This window comes from Rhynchophorus ferrugineus, unplaced genomic scaffold, assembly GCF_030347505.1.
Source record: "Rhynchophorus ferrugineus isolate W39M unplaced genomic scaffold, kcgeb_rfMv2 rfM3, whole genome shotgun sequence".
Lineage (NCBI taxonomy): Eukaryota > Metazoa > Arthropoda > Insecta > Coleoptera > Curculionidae > Rhynchophorus > Rhynchophorus ferrugineus.
The window spans coordinates 29,398,635-29,422,802 of NW_027472582.1; the positions used below are offsets into that span (position 1 = coordinate 29,398,635).

The 24,168-nt window shown below is 29.9% G+C and overlaps 1 protein-coding gene across 1 annotated transcript in view; it reads left to right on the top strand.

The window, feature by feature from the left end:
* Positions 1 to 24,168, top strand: part of Ac3 (Adenylate cyclase 3) — a 146,959-nt gene that overhangs the window by 94,714 nt on the left and 28,077 nt on the right. Inside the window, exons 4-5 of the mRNA XM_076398224.1 lie at positions 18,091 to 18,240; positions 19,777 to 19,892. Of these exons, the coding sequence (XP_076254339.1) occupies positions 18,091 to 18,240; positions 19,777 to 19,892 (266 nt within the window). The remainder of the gene's footprint in view (positions 1 to 18,090; positions 18,241 to 19,776; positions 19,893 to 24,168) is intronic.

A 24,168-nucleotide genomic window follows, 5' to 3' on the forward strand; every position in this document is an offset into this window, starting at 1 on the left:
TATATCACCTCACCTCACCAATGGCGTAAAATCTTGTATAAACTAAAGAAAGACTAGTACCAAAATATACCGGTTTGGTGACGCAGTAGTTAGGGCAACAGGACGGTCTTCCTACTGTTGCGATAGTCCCGGTTCGAATGCTGCTGGGACATGGACGTACTTTATGTTTGTGATCATAATTATAAATGTAATATGTGTAGAAAATCCGACAAGGAATAAATATTCCAGTCACGCCAGTTAACGGGCGATGTAAGACCGAATGTCTTCTGGGATTGTCTCAGTTGGTCACTGGTTAATCCGAAATCCACATTAAATAGTAGATCCAGTCCAGATGGTAACCAAACCCTCATAGTAAAAAAAATTAATTTACAAAAAGAAATATATAACGAACATAATGATAGAAATATACAAATGTATAAAGCATATATATTAAAATGTTTCAATTATAATATTTCCTTTGAATTATTTAATAAATGTTTATATTAATTGGAACAACAATTTTGCTATTGTTATTTCATTATTTAAGTTAAACAACCTTAAATCATGAATATTAAAATCTTTGATTTCAATTTTAAAGTCACTAAACTTAAATATATTAAAATTGCATTTCGTGTTGAAATTAGTAGAGATTGTTTACTGTAATTTGACTTCTATAAAAATATGTTATAAATAGGCATTCGTTAAGGTATACTAAAGTTGCTTTATCATTCTGTCAATTATTGAATCAATAGTCCTTAAGTTGTACGTCAGCAAACGTCTAGTCGAGTGTACTCTTTAATTTTTTTCTGAAAATTCGGAAGTTTTAAGAATAAGAAGTTAATATTTAATTTTTTATATTGCAGTTCAAATAATGCTAATGGAATAATTTTATTTATTATAAAAATATATTTTATATATAAGCTTTATTTAGTAATTTTGTAATATTCTAAATGAAAGTTTTGATTTATTACGGCTTGACTTATCATAAAAATAACTGGATTAAAATATGGTATTTTGTATACACCATATTGTATTTGTGTATAAAATATATAATATAATAATTACCCTGAAAAATAGATAAGAAGAACAAAAGCAAACTTAGAGAAGAAATCACACTAATTATAAATTAGCTAAGTTATTAGACAGCTCTGATACATTCTTTTATTACAAATACCAAAGCATATTTAAAAAAAAATAATAATTTGTTAAATATTTAATTTCGTTTGTCTAATTTATGGAAAATATATTTAGCTTATCTGTTAATAAGTTCATCCGTAAAAGAATTATACAAAGGAGAAATTAATTTTAAACTTTCCACTAAAGTTTAACTTTGATTTTTCATATTTAGTCATAAAAAGAAAATTGTAGATCCACTACTTATTAGTTAACGTAGAAGAAAATTCGATAAAGCTTTAATATTATAGCATCATCAATATTTTATTTAGACTTACTAGTCTACGAGGATTTCTATCAGGTGAGTAATCTTTTCCAGCTATATTTAGATCGTAATATATAGTTTATTAGCCGATGTGTGCTATAATCAGTCGGATGTGGGTAAATATTTTACGTCTACGTACTTCAGTAATATCCTGTACTTTTAATTCTCTATTACAATCAGGCGTAGAAACACATTCCCAGAAAATGTAACACTAACACGATAAATTACTTCCTTAATGGAATCCAGAGTTACGTCGCGTCGATTAATAATCGTTCGAATTTTTGCCATTATAGACTTCAGTTTGAGTTTTACGTTTATAACTTAATTTTACAGATTTTTTCTTCGGTGTTACTACATCATATTATAAGATATACTGAACATAATAAAATATAAATAGGAATGTTTTTGAAGAGGATTAAGTAGTCAGTCATTATACATTTTATAATATGTTATAACTAAATTGTGTATACACATATTGTGTTTATGGCTGTTAATATTAAAATGGAGTAATTCAAAATTCTAACTTAGATTACTCCGGTGTGCTTCAACAGCTATGGAACTCAAATTATTTTTAGCATTCATTATATTTTTTCTTGAATAAAGCAAAATTTCTTTTAAATTGATCACTTTATAATTTTAATACTTAATTATTAAGCAGGCATAATTTTCTTATATATGATCGTCCATTTATAACATTAAACGACAAGGAATTTGTAATACAATGTAAAGTATTTTAATTATTTTAATTACTCTAAATTTATTTCGTTGGGTTCTGTTGTTTCCCATGTTCCATATGTGAAGAAAAATACAACATGAGGATGCTACACTGTCTCAGAATCGAGTGTACACGTGGGTTAGAGAATTCAGGGATTGGCGAGAACGTGTCGAAAATTAGAGTCATGATCGACACCCACAAAACCCGTTTCACAAATGACAACATCCGCGCTAATCGAGAGCTTATTGAAAGTGGTCGCCGGCTAGAGATTGAAGAAATCTCATCAGAATAGGGTATCAGCTATGGAATTTCATTCCAGCCTATTCATACACCATAGCTTTTACAAGGGATACATTGGAAGAAATGCACAGGTAAATCCTCGAGTACCTTCTTTATAGCCCTGGCACCTCGCCAAATATGTGGCAAATATGTGTAAAGCACGGAGGGGTCTACATTGAAAAATGTTATATAGTCTATTTAAAGTTTTTTTAGTAATGCGTCATGGAAATTTGTGACATCGAAATATTACAATGTTAAATTACAATGTTACAATGCCGTATAAACTCTATGTTTTAGTTCAGTTTAGCTTTGACATATAAAAAAATTTTAATATAAATAAAATAATTGGACAAAAATGTGATCAAATATAATTTATTTTAACATTTTAGTACTAATACAAATATTATCGAAGGGCTTAAAATTACAATTAAGAGCACAGGTATAATGGTTTGTAGATTAGATTTGTTTTGTTTACATTGAACTCTTCCACACCACCTATGAGGTAGAGTTTCTAGGCACGTCTTTTTATGCAGTGGTATTCCCCTGGAGGCCTAATCCACCTAATTAATTGTATATCTCAGAAACGTATTTTACTTTCATTCGAGAGCATATTTACCATTTTACGTTTAGTTCTTGTTCCCTTCGATGGTGTGTTTACTTGTCAAGTCACCTTGGTATCACTGTATATTTTATTTCTTCTGCTACTATCTGTGTACACCATTCTTCATAAAATGAATCACTACTACTATATCTACAAAACAGTTAATATTCATTCTCTCCTCATAGGTTCTAACCTAATGCTCATGTTTAATTTTGAACAATTACAATCATATCTGTGCACACAAACCTTTTACGCCCTACAATACAATTTTCTACATTTATATTCTATTAATTATCTGCATACTTTTAGTTGTTTCCACTCTCGTCATTCTGTCTCAGGAATTTCCAGAATTGCACAGCATTATCACATATCCTGAAAGTTTCCTTCAGTCAATTTCACTTTCCGATTCACTGTTCAATTTAATCACTAAACTGTTAAGTTCTTATCTATATAAAACATGTTCACTATTCCACCATATATAAATGACTTCCTCTGTATGTCTTGTCGAGTTCATCCAAACTGAAGGTTGACATTGCTTCCTTCCACATATTCAAACAGTTTTTGATGGAATATTGATCAGCCATATGTCTGGAATTAATTGTTAATAAATATAATGACCAAGATACACAATTTCAAATAGTTTATCGCCATTGGCCTTATTTTATGCCTTTAAAAATTGAATTATTTTTAGGGCAATGTCTGGTTCTATTAAACCTCTCTGAGGGTTATCTTTACACCATTTAAACCCTATGCCCTGTAAGAGTGAAAGAATCTCTTACATCCCTCAAAAAGCTGCATGTCCCTTACTCTTTTATGTATACTTTGCAGACAGATAATTTTCTCTAAAATAACTTTATTATATTATGTTTATATTAATAAAACAGTTTGTGTACTTACCGTTATTATACATTTCGTATATTTGGTCTCGAATAGAGCCAATATTAAGATGGTCAAGATTCGTCACCCACTTTGTATGTAAACGGATTTTCTTGGGCGAATCTAATGTATTATTCTTCACTTTGTAAGCGATGTTATTCACAGTACCCACACTAATATTTAGCGCGACAGCAACCCTCTAAAAAACATTTTCAATAAAACTGTAGGGGCTTATATTATTTAATATCATCAGTAATTACCTCTCTAATGGAAATTATATACAAAAGTGGACCTACATTATCTCGTTTCTTTTCGAATTGTATTAAAATGTATCTAGATAATCAAAGCGCTAAAATAACGTTTGTCGGTTTTTCATTTGTAGTAATAATAACTAATATTTTAAATAATTTTGCGTACGTCTGACAACCGACCGCCCTCATTTTGCCAGACTTATGCAAAATTCTTTAATGCAATAGTGTTAAGAGGTTTTAACTCTTACCTATAAATTATTGTGGCTGTATAATTAACTGTAGTTTTCAGATATACTATAATGTTAATATAAATTATATTTAATAAAATTTTTGTTTAATTTATTTTATTTAGATTAGAATTTTCTTGTATGTCAAAGCCAAACTGAACTAAAACTCAGAGTTGATGCGGCAACATTGCAATGTTTCAACGTCACAAATATCCTTGAGGCGTTACTAAAAAGCTTTGAATAGACTATGTTTAGTTTGTGTATACTATTGATCAATAAAATTATTTTACAAAATTACCGCTTATATTTGATTTCCCCTCGTAAATGTGACTAGAAGAATAATTATATAAATAAAAGCCGGCTTGGTGGCGCAGTGGTAAAGGCGATGGGACGGTCCTTCTACTGTTGCGATAGCCGCGGGTTCGAATCCTGGTGGGGCATGGTCGTAAATTTATGTTTGTAATTGTTTAAAATTTGTGAATGTTCTAGGCAAGAGTGTAAAATCCTATAAAATGATACCAGTCACGCCAGTAACCAGGCTGGGTAAGACCAGATGTCTTCTGGAATGATTTCTAAAGTTGGTCACTCGCCAGTCGGTAGGCTTAATGCTGAGGACCGTGGTTCGGAGTCCACGTTAAACTTGAGGCCCAGTCAAGATAAACCCATAGTTGGTAAAAGGAGATTTTAAAATATATTAAAAAAAAAAAATTAAAAATAATTTAATTATTAATATTTTAATTTTTAGAAGGAATTGTTATATTGAGAATTAATACTAAAATGTTATAAATATTATAAGCAATTATATAGGCAATATTTATATATTAATAAAAAGTAAAATTTGAAATTAGCATTGCAAATAGGTACCAAATAAGTTGTTCTGATAACTCGCGTTTAAGTCCCATTCAATTTCCATATTGAGCAAGTTTCAAAGTTAAAATTCTGTTTTGAAAGTTCTTTCGCAACTTAATAATATATACGATTTAGGCGAGCCTTTAGCATATTTTCAAGTTTATGCTGTTTCGTAATATACGAAAGGATCAAACATGAAAAACATTCTATAACTTTAGCCTATGTACTTTGTATTCTCCGTTTCGTTCCTATATGTTCACGGGATAATATTATTTTAGTTCGCTCTTCCGAATACGGAATTAAATTCGAAACATGTTGCGCGTTCGAATAATCTAGTAAACAGAATAAAAAAATAATAAAACCTTAAAAATATAGTTACGTGCGTATATTGTTTTCTGCAACGTTAAATGCATATACATGATTTTTTTATAAATGTTTATTATTGTTTAATATATTGCATGAATGTAATACAATCTAGGCTCGCAAGGACATGTCAATCGGTAACTTGACGTTTGGAAATTCACTAAGTCTTACGAAAACGTTTATTCAGGGACTGTAAGCATAAAAGATTCTGAAATATTCACGGATTTTTCTACTTAAATGGAACTTCGCAAATTAGTTAGAAAGATTGAAGAGACTGGCATTATACTAGAAAAACTATTAATTCAGGTGATTCAAATTCAAAGATTCCACTCAAATGTTTGCTGTTACAGTTGTGATAGGGTTGCTTAAAAAAAACGGATCACATGAATGTGTTGACACATTCTACCTTTTATATTATTTTCAGGGTACCGGCAATTATATAAATTAAAACATATTTTTCATTTGTAACAGCACCCTTAGCAGTCCTTTTCGCATATCGCAATTACCGAACCTACATCATATTGTTCAGTGTTTTCATATTATTTAGCATAAATAATCTTTCTAAATTATAACATTTTACGCATTTAACGCTGCTAATTTTCTCTGTTAAGTAATAAATAATTATATGAACTAAGACGGGTAAAATCTAAACATAAAATTAACAAGAAAATACCACCTAACCACTACTTTCATGAATAACAACAACACACTAGGCACTGTAATGATTGGAAGGAATACTGGAAATTTGGAAATATATGAGAATGCGTAAGAGTAGAGTATGGAATCGGTGGGAACATTATTGTATCTTCAAAGATGCCATGAGATCATAACAGAAGATGTACTGTCACTCAGTCTAGATGAGTTATTTTTATGATGATGTTATTTAGATTATCACAAAATATATGTCATTAATATTAACAGACTATTTGGACTTGAGAAAAATATAACTTATTTATTATAAAGCCTTTATCAAATTAAAAAAAATCTGAAAATCAATTACTTAATTTATTTTAGTTAGTTTTGATGCTTTCTGATGTGTCACATGTTGTAGTAGTATTCCGGAAGTTCAGTTCAGTTCGTTTAACGAGAAGTAAAGTAAAAGGAGGCAAGACGCGAGAAGACGGCATACGAGATTCTGCCGAAACGTCGTCAAAAAGAATATTTAGTTCTTCTAAGAACTAAACACGAATGGAAGCCCGAAATACTAAGGTGTTAATTTTCTTTGGTTATTGAATTAAACTTGTTTTTATTTCAAATTAATATAATGGCTTCATCTTCAACTAATAATAATTATCTTATTTTGAAATATCTGTGAAGGTCCAGGCAATGCTTATAGTTCGAATTACGTGGAAAATAGTATTAAAAACAATTTTGTTTTCCCAAACAGTGTCACTGTTACGGTCATCTATAGTACTAGAGTCACAAGGATCGATATTGTTGTTGGTTGTTAAGAATTTGTGAATGAGTTTAATTTATTTTATGACTAAAAATGTTTAATACTGATTAAAAGTACTGGTCGCTATTATCAAGCCGCTGTTGAATATAATTTCTCGGCATTGACCATTTAGTATTTTAGCACAATTTAAATTTCATATAAAAGTAGATATTTTTGTGGCACATCCAATCTATAACGTGATAATTAAGTGAAAATGTGTTAATGTTAATTTCGATTCGTATTTTAATTCCAGTTAAGTAAATATTTATCAAGAATATACTTGAAATATGTGTTAACTGTTTAGAATTGCAAATTTAGTGCCTGACAATTTTCTTTATTTTTATTACTAAATAATGCCAAGGCGAAGATGACTGACTGACTTAGGTGGTGGAAGCGCTAATGTGACCGCACTGAGAACCAGAGAGAGACAGAAAATGGTAATAGTCATGTTGATATCTTACAATTGAGTTCTAAAATGCCGCGAAAGGAATAGGAATGCAACGAGTCATCAGAAACGACAGTGAGCGCGACCCAATAAGTTTCAATGATTCTGTAGACGCGGTGCTCCTGTGATCCATGAGCGAGCAGAATTCCACTATCATCCAGAAATAGATTATGGTGTCAAAAAATCAGTTACGGTTATGTCCATGGACAAGCAAAATTGTTAAAATTGGTCATACTATCAAATTCATTGGGTATATTAGTTTCTAGGGTGGGAAGATTTTTTAACCATATTTAAAAATATAATAGTTGTTTCAAAATAATTTTTTTGGCGCAACGCATATAATACAGGACAGTTTTATGCCCACTTTCAACGTAATACAATTTTTTAAATAGCATCTAACAACAAGTTAACAAAACCTTAAAGAATTGCAGATACAAGATACACATTTACAATACACATACAAGACACATTTATAACTTATTAGGAGCTTGTTACTAGCACCAGATAGTAGTAACAGTACATTACAGTAGATTACAAATTTATATTATGGAAGATCCGGTTGCGGAAATTGATAGGCGTTGTACTTACAATTCAATAGTGAAAAGAACTTGTTCAAAAACTACAAATTCTTTTTTCGTCAGAACAATAATTTAAGAAAAATGTTCAAAATAACGAGGACCCAGGAAGTGGTATATGATACTTATTATTGCATCACCTTTCTGAAATACTAACGAAAATCGTTTTACAATTTATATTTTTCTATTTTTATTTATATTATATGAAGTATTAAATACTAACTATGTGTTTATCTGGACTGGGCCTATAGTTTAACGTGGGCGCCGAACCACGGTCCTCAGCATTAAGACCAACTTTAGAAATGATCCCAGAAGACATCCGGTCTTACCCAGCCTGGTTACTGGAGTGACTGCTCAAATTTTAAACAGTCACAAACACAAATTTACGACCATGCCCCAGCAGGATTCGAACCCGCGACTATCGCAACAGTAGGGGGACCGTGCTATTGCCTTTACCATTACGCCACCAATTAAATTTTAATGTTTCAATTTCATTCTTCACTGTAGAATAAATCCAAGTGCACCAACTTTCAATTACTCTTATTAATTCTCTATTACTTATCGGTATGTTGATGTTAGGAGTGTAGTTAACCCGCCGTTTAGTAAACAGTTTACTTTTTAAACAACTAAAGTTATTATATATATATTAAAATATTTTTGCACATATCTACTGAGAACATTATCAATATGTCTTAACCTCTCGTGCTTTGTGCGAATGAATGCATTTTTTTGAATATAGGTCTAACCGCATTATATCAGGGACTAAAAGGTCGAATTGTCAATATCGTCAATATATTTTTTAGGCTCGAGTTGGGACCCTTTTATATTTTGTGCTTCGAATTCGAATAATACTGATAGTCAAAATCATAAGAATTCAATCAGAACCGTTAACTTATCCTCTTTGAAATCACATAAATTTCTTGCCCGTATATTTCATATTTTGTATTGCATAATGTATTTTTTACACTGTAAAATTTTTTCAGAAGGTAATTTAATTTTTAAATTTGTCTTGGTTAATTTTCACTAACATGTGTTATAACAGATATCAGGTCTATTGAAATACTCTAATATTAAGAGAAAAATGGTCGTTATAGAAACAAAATAGTGACAAAATTTTTCAAAATGATATTTTGTAATCTATTGATTACAAAAGATGATTCAAAGCTCTAAATATTATTTTTTCGATATATAATTTGATTCAAGTTAGAAAATCTCATGACTAGTGAATCAATATGGAGATATTTTCGAAATGCATTCAAACTCAGTTTGGTGTTGAACATTATTGTGATTTAAATGATTATTCCTTGTTAGGAATCAACTTTTATACATTGCCAAAAAATGTTAGTAATCGTTGCACATTTCAATTTTTATTTCTATATTATTTGTAAGTTTTCAGAAATAATTTTAAAATAAATGGGAAGAATTGGAGTTTCTACAAATTTATCAAGGCGTATTTCCGTGGATTGCAATAAATTCTTGCCACTTTATATAGGTCGCTTGGGATGTACGATGTTCCACTATTATTTATTAAGGTGCTTGGAAAGTTTGAAATGGATTAGCACCATTTAGGTACATATATTTAAATAAAAATCTTTTTCTTATTATTAATGTATATAAAATTATGGTATTATTAATATTATACTATGATTTGACTATATGGAATACTATACTATATGTTTATGAGACGTATGATAAACGAAATATAGTCTATTGAAAGTTTTTTTGTATATACTTCATCAAGATGTTTACTGTATTGCCTGCCGTAATCTGTAAATTCGTTTTAGAATCAGACAATGTTTTCCTACTCATTTTATTCTAGTTTTTCCTATCAAAGTCGTCCGGTTGTCATACGTATACAACATTTTTGAAAACAATAGTAATAAGAGGTTATAATTCTAACCTATAAACTATTGTGGCTGTATAATCAATTGTAGTTTTTAGATGTACTAATGTTAAAATAAATTATATTTGATAACATTTATTTCATTATTTTATTTGGATTAGAATTTTATTATAGGTCAAAGACAAAATAAACAACATTGTAACGTTGTGACCTCACAAATTCAGATTACGTATGTATAAAAAATTTAAATAAACTATACGTTGTGATTAATGCTATCTATTTAAATTCAATTATGTACGTGGTATTTAGGTCTATTTAGTCTAAAATGCAAACTATAAGCTTCTTGGGCCTCATGGGAGATTGCTTTCAGCTTATTAATGCATTAAATATATCAAAAAATATAAAAGGCTTTTTAACAGCCTAATGATTTAAAAATAAAATTTATAAAAATTAAATTAAATAACCAAAAATTCCCTAAACAACATGATTAACATAAATCAAAAACGCAAACTATTATTTTGGTGGTTTTATAATAAAGTATAGAAGCATGAATTTGGTTACAGCTCAGTACATTTAAGTTCTCCTATATTTTTTACATTTTGGCACAGTTATAGACTGAAATTAGAGGGAATAGAATGCGCACTAAGTATAACAGAGATATGAACAAGAAGGCTCTAATAAAATCAAAACCTTATCTAAACTTGAATGGGGAGTCTTATGACAATTTATTTATTTCTCACTTGCTCATTTATTACTCACCAGCGTCACGTTAAGTAACATCTAAAGCAATTTTGTACATATATTTAATTTTAAAGTAATTTGTGGGACAAAAATAATGTAATAATGGAGATATATTTTGACATTTTGAAAGCTGGATTTTTATATGTAACTAGTAAATATATATCCAACAAACTATGTAGGTATACACAGGTAATTACGGTATATGTTACAGTATAGGTATCAAATTATAACATACGCCTGTATGCGACATGTGATTACGAAGTTTTATTGAGTTATAAACCTTCATTAACACAATAATTATATTAATTAAAGTCAAACGCAAAATATTACATGAAGACAAGCAATTACTGCTACACATATAATTTGGGCAATAAATTGTTTACCCAAAATAGTAATTATAGATCAGTAATACCTATTGATATCTAATTATCTAAATTTAGCACTGGTTTACCTTCGCTCTCGTTACTTTATATGCTATAAAAATGTTTGTTTAATATAAAATATATGAAACTTGTAAAAATAATTGATTGGTACTTTTTAATGTTTTTGAATTAAACTATTGTGTGTTAGGTAAACTATTAAAAAAATTAACGCGTGATATTACCTGAAATATATATATATATATATATATATATATATATATATATATATATATATATATATATATTGCCATTCATTTATATATACTATATTGTTTTTATTTGGGTGTAGTTTGATAAGTCAGCAATTTCTTGAATTTGTACGCAAGAACGTTTAAGTCTTCATTGCTGTCCTTAACTTGTGAGATTTTGAGCAAGCTACCTCATTTAATTTTTGTTTGATAACCTTTGAAACAGACAATCTCTCGAATTGTAATAAAATTAGAAAAAAGCGATTTTCATGTGGCGATTAAACGTTATTTTTTACGTAAAGAAACATTACCAAAACCTGCAAAAAAATACTGGTTTCATAAATACTATGCTGAATCGGCACAATTAATTTCAATGGTTAAGAAGTTGTTTACTGAGTTTTGTTATCGTCCTACCAGTGCAAGTGACGCTGAATGTTGAGATCGCCCAAAAGAGGTCGTCAGACCAGAAATCATGAAATCCATAGAATTATTTTGGATGATCGGAGAATAAAAGTACGTGAAGTAGCTGATACTGTATGCATCTCAGTTGAGCGGGTATGTCACATTTTATATGAATATTTAGATATGCAAAAGCTTTCTGCATGATGGGTGTCGCGATTCTTCACACTTAACCATAAGTGGAATTTTCTGATTGAATGTGCATAAAAGAGGGTCAAATTCTGTGTGTCGGCTAACAAAGTAATGACAACAACTTATTAGGATTCACGCTTCAATACTTCTATACAGCTTTGATACTGATTTGAAATAAAACTGCCGCATTTCTGAGGCTGCCATGGCAAAAATCCATAAATTGGGTTTCCTGATTCAGTATATTCTCCAGATTTAGCCCGACCTGTTTATTTTCTTTTTCCAAACCTGGAGAAATGGCTGGGAGGTAAGATATTTGGGCCCAATGAAGGGGTAATAAAGGAATTACAAAATTGTAAAGAAAGAATTAAAAACATATTATTAAAAGATTATGTTAAGAAATATAAAGTAATTTTGAAAAGTCACTGGCTTATCAAACTACCCACGTATGTCCTTTAACACTACATACGTATAAAATCTAAAAGTTTAGAGGTTGCAGCATTTTATATTTTCAATTTTTTTTTATTTATTGAACATCGTCTTTAGATTACGAAAAATTTTACTGAATCAGTAACAAAAATGATGGGCTTATGCAATATGAAGATTCTGTAACAGATAATTCAAGCTGTATCGACCAGTATGATGAGTTTAAACCAACAACGAATATCGATGACGCTGAAAACTTTAATAATTCAAGATCGGCCGTTGTTCCGAAAAATAAGATGCTCTACAAATAATTTTGGATATTTTTATTTTTATTACAATAAAGTGGAGAAATTAGGGTTTTCTCATGTTGGTAAAGCAAACATAATTTACATAAACTTTTAATCTATAAACTCGTCGCCGTTTTGCACAAAACCATGATTTAGTCAATGTAGAACTTGGAGATGCGGGCTATATGCCAGATGCACAAAAACTTTTTAGCTATTATCTCTCAAATTTTGCCAAATCACAAAAATATATGTAGTCTAGCTTTATCGTAATGTAAGACAACCCTTCTATTCATCAATTCTAGATGTTTTTTAAACGAATAATATTACATAATTCTCATTAATTGTTAACAATAAAAACTGGAATTGACGGTTTGGCCATAAATCAACCATAACTCTTCAAATGCTCAACCTTGGCGTTAATGCGAGCCTTGCAGTTTGTGAAGGCTTTCCGGGCTTCGACAATGATTTTTTTCGCAATAGTATTGTATGCGAACCGTTTCTCATCACTCGTTCGTTGAAAATTGCCGCAATTCGTTTCAGTACCGATACACAAATGTTTAACTGTTAATCCATGTATTCAAGTATCGTGCTTGTTTTAATATTTCTGTAGATAATTCAAAATTATTTTATAATCGATTTTTAAATATGTCAGTCTATATCCATCTGTTTAAACATTCTGAGATTTGAGCAGGTCAGGATGAGGATCATCTTTAACATTAAAGATACATTTTCCAGATGAAAACGAGCTAGTAAATTGTGACATTGCGTTCATTTAAGCACTCTTGACCATAAATATCGCATAAACAAAACTTATGCGACTTTGATATAAAATAAATATATAGCTACCTTAAAAAAATCCGAAATTACTCTTTTCCTAATCTTAAATCATAGTGGTTATCTTAGAAAGCGTTGTTTACGCCCTAGCTCAGTAAATTTGCAACAAACGGAATTTACCGCGTCTTTGATAGCATTACCACAAATTCTAATATCTTAACAATTCTCTATGGTAGAGATTCTCCAAATACCAGGTATGTGTTAAACATGTCGTTAATAAATTAACATAATTCTTATTAATGTAACTGAATATATAGCTTAGATATATTTGTATATTATATATTGATCATGGAACATTGAATGTTAAATAAAAGTTGTTGCTTGACTGTTCTTTTAAACGTTCATTTGGAAAATATTTAGACTAAACAAACTATTACCTAATTAAATATTGTAACCAATCATAATTTAGGAATACCATCAAAATAAGTTACGTATATTTAAAAGTTAAAAGGGAAAATAAGAAGAATGCTTTATTACTGTTATTGTGTTTTCAGCTAAATGTTGTAGACCTACCATTGTTAGTAATTACTAGAGCAAGCATCTAAATGTTTGTATGTATTTTGATTAGCGATATCCATTGATGAAAAGGTGAACTACCAATGTATAAATTTGTTAAACAAGCTAGCCTAACTATTAAATTCGAAGTTTTTGAAATATATCTATATAAATGAATAGTGCAGACGGTAATCATTGAACGATCGAAATAGAATTTTTCGAATTTAATTTCTTTTATTGCTTGAAGAAATCAACTGCCAAAGCTTATCTAATAAATTTTGGAATTTACGCTGATTCCGATTAGTCACATTGCAATTGTCGGTTTTGGTACTTGATTAGATGTCGCGAAATTGATGTCAATAAGAAATAAAAGCCTGGGGGATCAAGAAAAATCGCAGACAATGAGTAGCAAAATTTATACGGCAAAAATTTAACTTAAGCTCGCAAATAGTTTTGGTACAATAAGTGAGGGGTAGCGTACTACGAGTAAGTGAAATGAGTCAATTGAACGACGTATTTGTGCAAAAAGGATCATCAAAAGCGAGTAATTTACGCAATTATACGACGATTAACATACGACGTAAGTCGTTCTCTTGCGTGAAAACGGGCATATATTATCAACATTGTAACGGTATGGCAATCGTACTCACTAAACATAGTTCATTGTTATTACTATTTGTTCATATGGATGCAGCATGACTTGGTTGGAACAGGGTTTAGAAATGCTAAGTGCGAAAATAGATAGATGATGTCATCGCTGCTAAACCAACGAAAATTTCAAAAATTTGAAGAAAGAAATCGTAGAAAATATATTTTGATTAAAAATATGTATGAAAATGTTATGTACTTTCAATGATAATAAATGATGCAGAGTCCATGCAAGCACCTGATATATGAAATTACAACATTTAGAACAGCAATGATTGCATTTTGCTAGGCACAAAGATGCTTTTACATATACAACTGAGTTACAACAGTATTATATTACTCTTTTGTCTTGTTTGGATAACTAGAATTTTTCTTTTCTTTCAGGGTCATTACTCTGTGATAATGCCACATTGCTGTTCGATTTTGTGATTTACTCTTTATGAAAAGCTGATATAAAATATGTTATTTATTATTAATTGATCTTCACCGTCATATTAAATAAGAAACTGCGGGTGTTGAATGCTGAGTATAATCGTATTTTCCTATTAAAACATCGCGGTTTTGTTTCTTGTTGGAAGTATATGCTTGCGTTTGTTTATAAACAACAGTATAGAAATTCACAACGATGGCATATAGGAATAACTTACAGTCAAGTTAAGAACCAGGCGGTTTAATCCTATTTGAGACTTGAACTTGTGACTTTGCGAATTGGTAGAAAACAATTTTGGTGCTTTCTGTCATAGGCTACATGAAATTTTTTTAAATTAAACAATATTTAATCAATGAGAACTTAAATAATACATTATTTAATTTTTATAAATGAATTACATAATTACGGATCTTTTTTCCTTGTTACTAAATAAACACTAATTAAATTTTTAAGCAGCTATTGAGTTTTTTATTTTACATATAAATAGAATACTTCGAATCAATCAATCAACAGCTTGAAAAGTCATTTAAATAAATTTTTTATTATACTTCTTGCGGGTATACATTAGATGTTAAAATATAATGGTCTGGCTTTTGTTTTTTTCTTGAAAAGTTTTAAGTAACATTTTATGGCTGTTTATAAATAAAATATGGTTTAGAATATATAAAAATCATCTTAACGCATAAACCTTTAAAGGTTATTGTTCTACAAAATTGATATTGATCTAAAATAATTAGCGCTACATTTTAATAGCTCTGAATTTTATTCATTTCAAAAAATAGCTCACTTTAATAATTAAAATCCTGGCCGTACTCACGGTGTTTACCTTTCTCGATAAATTAACAAGCATTATCTGTTGGCTAATTACCAAGCCCATCCTCATATTTAACTGCCTGGAAAATTGATTAAGTCAATATCCATTTTAAGGGGCTTTGACATTTATAATACTGAAATCGGTCATGACAATATTAAAAATGTGCTGAATATATATATATATATATATATATATATATATATATATATATATATGTATATATATATATGTATATATATATATGTATATATATATATGTATATATATATATGTATCTCTGCCAGGGGATTTTAAATTCTCATTAGTGCATAAAAAAATTCAGTATAGTTTTTGAGAAAAGCAAAACTTTCCACGGCGTAGAGAATTATTAGATGGCTTCCGGAAAATAGGCGAATTTTTGTTTTTATATGGTGTGATGATACAATTTCTTTTGCACAGAATAGAGGATCGTCAATACGATTCGAGGACATTGCAAAATTATTATTCTTCTCTCGTACTTATATACGGATAATCTATATGATTACAACACCGATAGTGTTACTTTCGAAGTGATTCGCGATCACTTTTAACAGCTCTTGCTATATTTCTAGGATCTGTGATTCAATAACACGTCTCATATTGCTCTCTATTTATATTCCCGAATAAGTTACAGAGAATGTTTATTGGGAAAGTTCATATTTTAAATTGTTATTGTGTAGCAACAAATACAACGGCCATGCGGTTGTGGACAGTCGATAATCTTCCAATATAAATTGGCAATTAAAATGGATAAAGTTTTATGAAATAGTTTTTGCACTCAATGAATCCACACTAGCACTTGCGTTTACTGTTTCAATAAAAAAAATGGAAGTCTTTACATAGACATTTTAAGTATTCTTAAGTTAGGGATTTACTTAATTAAGATAAAAAAAATGCTGGCAAAACTCAATTATAAAGAAAATTATTATGTTTTAATTAAGAAAAAAAAATTCTGTGAAAATGTAGGAAGTTTTTTTAAGCGGCGAAATGCAAATAACGTATTATTCAGTGGCAAAACTCCATTTCATTCAGAAGGTTATGAAAACATGTCAAACTGCAGATATTGCGCAACTAACCTAAAAAAGAAACAAAATATTGTTACTGAGTTTCCACAGTCCAAACGTATCTCTTTTTTCTGCCTTGCTTACCTTCTCTGTTAAGTCCTCCAAGTTGCCGAGTAAGAAATGATGAAAATATTTGGAGGGAATTTCTGAAAATTATTGGGAATCACGTCTCGTTGATTCACTTCAACAGTTTACAATTTATTTTTAGTTCGCTCTCGGCTAGAACATTAATTATAGGTAATTAATCAAAGTAGTGAGTGATAAGTGAGTTGATGAATGAAAACCCTCTTGGATTTTGACCATGGAGTGCCCAAAAAAGTCTAGTTTAGAGTTTGTTTGGGGATATCTTGAAGGCATTACTTGCATTTGAGTGTCATTATTTCATCAATAACTTTCAATCAATAATCCTCAATCATACTTTTTATATAGGTATAGTACCCGAATAATAAATTATTCAATTAAGACCTTAAAACTTGTTGTGAATGTAAAGTTTCTAATATATATAGCCTTTTCAACTATCTATAAACGTAACATATAATTTAAATTTTTTAAGTATGTTTTATTTTAGTTTTCATTTAATAATATGACATTATTATTATATATTATTACATTTATTAATTTTGATTGTAGGGTGGACATTATTTAGATACAAAATTAAAATCAACTTGTTCCATTGAAATTTAAACGATACTGCTGTAAATTTAAATTTAGTTAAAAATATGTAAATTTCATTTAAACTAGAAATTGTTCTGCGGAATTTACACGAAATAACTTCTATATTTAGAAAAATGTAAGGAAACAGTCGCGTGCCGAGTGTGATTTGGCAACATGACATCTGATTAAATTATCGCACGTCATGGACAGCATTTTTTTTTGATATTTGAGCTTATTTATTAACGATATATTTTCATTTTGACATTTTGTCCTAGGGGAATGGTTGGGAAATTATTGCGTCCAAGTTACAAAGTAAAACTTAAATATCACAAGCAACAAGTGATTTTTATATTTATTTTATTATAAAATACTTCTTACGAAAAAATAGTTTCAGAACATTCGAAATGATATTTATGTGGTTCGCTCTTAAATATTTCACAGTAAACACGTATAATTTCAATTTTTATTTACAAATATTTTATTAGGAGTTGATTCAAAGCAACATGAATATTTATAAATAATTTGCAAATGTTACAAATAATATATATCACATTTGTATGTTTTTAATTTTTTGGTTTTATTACATGGTTTATTATCTTTTTCAGCACACAGCCAATTTGATCTTGTTGCTTACATCAAATATCCTCGGCCTAACTTCATATTTAGTTGAAGACAAACAACAGAGAAGAGCTTTTTTGGAAACCAGACAATCTTTAGAGGTTAAGCTTGTCATTGAGGAACAGAGTGCTGAACAGGTGAGTTAACATTTATAATGCAAACTTTAGGGTACTTATTTTCTAATATTTTATTCAAATATAACATATAGTTTGAAATTTAAACAAATATCTTCAAATGTATCTTACAATAATTAATAAGTTCTTGTATGTATTTTAATGGCCGATATCTATTGGTGAAAAGGCGAAGCAATCAACTTGACATAACTATTAAATTGATGGTTTTGATATATGTTGTTTGACATTGTGTTTTCTCTGCATAAAATAATAGTTTCTATTTAGTATTATTGAGTTAATCAGTGTATACATACGTTAATTATGGAACACATTTTTCTTTACATTTATTGCGTTTGTTTGATTTAAAACAATATGCAGTCGAAGCCCATCAAACACGTTTGGACACGACTTGTGGTATATCACAAGTGTAGAGTAGATAAAGCATTGGCCCCAGTATAGTTCCTGCGGGTACACCTGCTTTAGCTTCTTTTATTGTATCGCAAGCTTATTCTTGCTTAACTTTAAACGTTCTGGCTGTAATATACTGATTTTAGTACTTTCGGTAACATTTTCTGAAGTTCATGAAGAAAGCCTTCATGCCAATCCTTATCATTTCAGGGTTTTTTTTAATTAATATCTGTTATTTTGTGGACCTGGTCAATTGTTGAAGGCTTGTTACTAAACTCAAGCTGGTGTGTTGGTATTAGGTTTTTTTCTCTGTGTGATCGGTTTAATTCTTTTCAACAGGAGCTTTTCAAAAACCTTAGATCTTACTGGCAGCAGTGATATAGGTCTATAGGCTTTTATTTCATTTGGTGACTTACCAGGTTTTGGGATCATTATAATTTCCGTCATTTTCCAAATGCCTGGGAAATGTTTTAATTTAAATGCTGTATTGATCAAGTTGGTGACTTTTATAATTCCAGATCTTGGTAGTTCTTGCAGTAATTCTCCTGTTTTTAAATCATAGCCTGGTAATTTCCTGAGATTAATTTCAGTATTAATAATTTTGGTTATCTCTTTCGGCGTGAGATAATGATGGAAATGTTTTGAATAATATTTATTGTATTAATTATTTCTCAAGGAATGTCTTTTTGAAATATTAATAAAAAACTGATAAAATAATAGAAAATCATATAGTATCATCAAATTCTGTCGTGTTTCCATTATATCTGTTATATTACTTAGTTAGTCATTAATTTCATATAGTTAGTACAATGAACATTTATAAAATGTTATTTCGCGTATTTGAATATTACGAAAATAATATTATCTGGATTTGCGTTAAGTTAAATATGTTACGACAGTTGTTATTATAAGTAAGAATAAACACTGAATGAAAATGATTAATAATTTATCAACGTTTTCTTTTCCTGAAAACATCAGGTTCAAGACAACATTAGACAACAGCCAAAATTAAGTTAAACTTGTTATCTTATATTTGTCAAAGCCAATAAATGCTTCCATTCTTCCTTTGCCGTTACTTTATTCTTTTCATGAGTGAAATTAGATTTTCTTTAGCCACGAACTGAGCGTAACAAAAAGATATTTCTTTTTCAGGAACGGCTTTTACTTTCTGTTTTGCCGGAACACGTAGCTGTACAAATGAGACAAGATTTGGATCAAGCCGACAGCCAATTCAAGAAAATTTACATGAGCAGACACGAGAATGTCAGGTAGATATTCCAAGTAAAACTTAGTTTAAAGTAACTTTTTAATATGTCTCGCCATATATAAGGTTTTAGTAGAAATCTTTTAACTATACGAAAAACTGTTATTTATAAGTTTAGTTATCATCGATTAGCTGATCTTTACTGTTAAACTCTTTAACTCGCAGATATTTAATTAATTTTTTTTCTGTTTTTTTATTAAAAGTTTATTTAAGCTCTTTACTTTTGCCGGTCCTTTGGAGCTTAAAAGAACTTTGTAAATGAAAACTTTTCTTCAAAGGGAGCTAATCTAAATAATTTTAATTGCTTTATGGTTTTAAGGCTTGAATATGAGATATTTTGTTTAACAAAAATATAAAGGAAGGCCTTAGTACCCTTTTGATATTCGCATCCCTTAAAGTTCTTGCAATCAGTAAAATATTTAATGCGTTTATTATATTATTTATTACATACGCTATTATTTATAATTTTTGCAAATATGTTTACATAGAATATGTATGTATATATATATATATATATATATATATATATATATATATATATATATATATATATATATATATGAAAAATTAATATTAGTAATTAAAAATTTAATGTCACATAATATTTTCATGCGTTGTATGATGGACACATATATTATGAACATTTAACATATACGCAATATTTTTTTAGTAATATATTGAGACACTATTTGCTGCTGCTGCTGATATTCTTAATAGCAGATTTTTTAATAGGAATATTTTTAGGGTGCCAAAATAATGTCTAATGAAACATAGTTCCATTCTTGTACCAAATCATTTGGTAATCAACGATAGTGGATAGATATGGAAATCTATCCCTCCCTCTTCGCTTTGAACCTATTATATATTTAAAATATTACTATTGGCAGTTCAGTTATGTTGAAGTCTGGCGATTATACCACGATATGGTAGCTTAAATCATAATGGAACCTGTGGCTCCGTCACAAGCTGGCAGTCCGGATGTAGGTTTCTGTTAAATTTTTTGGTTCTCCATACTAAACCCGAATCAGGTCGTTTCATGATGTTCCAGGTCGTACTGTTCCTGTCGAAGCAGTATTACTTAAGTGAGTTTAGCCATTATTGTTGAGGTAATTGTATGTTATTTGGTCACAATCCTTTTTAATATTTGGCGGTCACTGTCATTTAACTTTAGATTTTGTCCACCATTCTTCTTCATCGATAATGGTTTATCAAGTTTTGTTTATGCTGTCATTACCGTTTATAATGTCGCTCGTGAAACGTCTGAAAAAGTCCCAGACTTAACGCATTTTACAGATGACTTATTTTAACAGTCGTAGAAGAAAGCTTATAATAGATTGAAATATAACCTACAAGACTTCGCATGCAAACTATGCAACACATACGTGTCGCATTCTTTACACGGAAATATGGCAGATACAACGTGGAGCAAGAGTCCCGCTACGATTTTAATTTCCTATAACTTTGCTCAAAGAAAATGTAAGGAAGTTTAGTTTTTATAAAAAGTTTATTTTGGTCTCTACATTTTTCTCCTTATGATTGAAAAATTATATTGGCCAAATGCTGACCGCGATTCGTCATGCAACTTTCGGATCTTTATAAGTAATTTTTCATAACATCCTGCAACATCTGAGGCCGAATTTCTTCAATTTCGGGACGAATATTGTCCTGTGAAATACGTTGAATTGTTCGGAGGTTATTCACATAAACTTTTGATTTCGATTGATGAAAAACCCCATAAGAAAAAGTCTGGTGCTGTTATATCCGTGGAGATGGCTGGCCATGCTAAGTCGCCACTTCGCGAAATTGATCTTCGTGGAAAAATGTCATTCTATAATTGCATTGTTGAACGAGCTTTGTATGCTGTGGTCCCATCTTGCTGAAGCCACATGTCGTCTAGTCTTTGCTCTTCCATTTCAGACACAAGAAAATTTAGAATAATATCTTGGTACAATTCAGCAGTAACAGTAACTGAATTACCTAACTGCAGTGTAAATATCACACCGTACAGTTATTTTTAGTGGATGCAATAATGTTTCATTAATAAATTGAGGATTCTGTGTTCCCCAAAAACCAGCTGTTCTGTTTATTGACGTCGCCACTGAGGAGAAAATCGGCTTCATCGCTCATTATCAATTTTAACGAAAAATCTTCAATTTCACCAGATAGCCTTAGGATTGCATTATTGTACTCAAGTCGTTGATCAGGATCTCTCGGTAGCAATTTTTGGACTAGTAGAATTTTGTATGGAAACATTTTCAAATCAGTTTTCAAAATTTACCATAAACTACGTGGAGAAATATGTAACTGGGAACCACGTTTCCGAATTGATATTTCAGGAGACTCTGTAACGCTATCGCGCACCAGAGCCACATTTTCAGCGGTACGGGACCTCCGTTGTCTTTCAGAACGAGTTCTGCCTGCTGTCGTACCGTACTGTCGAAAATTTGCATTTAAATTTGCAATAAAATCGATTTTCAATAAATATTGTCACTATTTCTGCAAGTTCTTGTTGCGCATATTTATCCATAATAAAAATTGGCCATCCAGACACCACAATGGTTAAAACGAGACTGAGCTAAACGTTACATAACCAAGATGACGCGCAATCAAAATGGTAGCGGTAGTTTTGTCCCATCTGTTATATTGTGTGGTGTTCATATTATTTTTCTATCTCTTTCGTTTTTTCTCTTCCTTTCTATATCTGTCTCTCTCTATCTCTCTTTCGCTCTATAATTAATAATCTTTGAATTAATGTTTATAATTAATATAAGAGTTTAAGAGAAATCAGGAAATTATTGACATAACTAAAATATAATATTCATAGGTGGTCATTGTTGCATCAGCCCAATATTGTACAGTATGAATTGTTAATATCGAAGAATTAAGTTTTCACTGCTGACAGAGTTGTGAGAGGTACAATATTTCAACTTTAATGAGAAAATCCCGCATTCTCTCGTTCTCATTCTTAACTTTATGAGTCTATTATTTTGAGGTAGAGTGTTGTTATGTAGCAGTCTAACTTGTCTAGTAGATGACTACTGATTATATTATTTTCTGATATTGTTCAACTGTAGTGTTTTGCAACTAAAGTCTGATCAGCTTCCAGGTGTCTTAAATAGAATATTCCATTCATGTTATATCAGATTCGTCAAAATATATAATTCGTCATAATTTTGCACATAAAATAGCTTCTCCATTGCCATTTAATCGGCAAAAGATACGCTTACTTACTTTGACCTAAATTATGTTAGCTTGGAAATATCTACTTGAGTGACTTCCACCTTTCTTGTTGAAATTCATATATAACGTAATGCCGAATGTGCCCTTTATCAGTTCGTGAACTCTGCTATTGTGAGAAGTTATATGACGCATGTAGATTTGTTATTTAGTGTTCGGATATCTCGCGTCAAATTCTTTCAGAACTAACAAACTCTCAAATATTTTTACTCAAAAAATATTTTTATTTTAAATGCAATTTTAAGTTCGAAGAATCTGTAAAAGTTGAGCCATAAACTTACTATTCTAGGTAACAATACAAAGTAAATATATTATATAATTAGTTTGGTTCGGCAATAACTTTCAGAGCACCAATTAATGTTAAATTAACCAGGTATACAATCAACATATAGTATATTAGCACTAACTGGAAGTGCTACATGTTAAGCAAATAACAACGAATCAAATCATATAGTAAAGATAAAGGTAAATAGAATATTTAATCGCATATTATACGAAATATATTAAGTATCTCGGCAATTGTAGCATGCGCTGATCTTTCTTTCTATTATTTCGTCTTAAATATCTATCTCTAAAGGTTAAAGCAAATGGGATACTGAAATTAATATTCGATGAAATAGAAGTTATGTGTATAGGCTTTAATTCATAGTATTTGCCCAACTTGTTTCTAATTTTGTCTTTTTCTTCTTCATATCATTTCTTGTGTAACTCTTTATCATCTTATTTTTCATTACCTAAGTCGAAATTATTTAGATTTAGATTACTAATAGATGTTAGTTCGGTAAATTGAATATTATCTTTCATTTGTTTAGTCCCGATTCCGATGTCCTGATTGATTTATTTTATATAATACCTTTTTTTCAAACATACTTAATTTCCCCGTTTTTCTTGCCTTTTTATGCACACAGACATTCTTTTAATTGAGTCATTAAAAATGTAGTAAAGGTACAAGAATAATGGCAATATACTTGTTATAGAATTATAAAGGTAGGGTTAAGAAAATGGTAAAGGTAGAAAATGATAGGTAGATTTGAAAAAGTGAA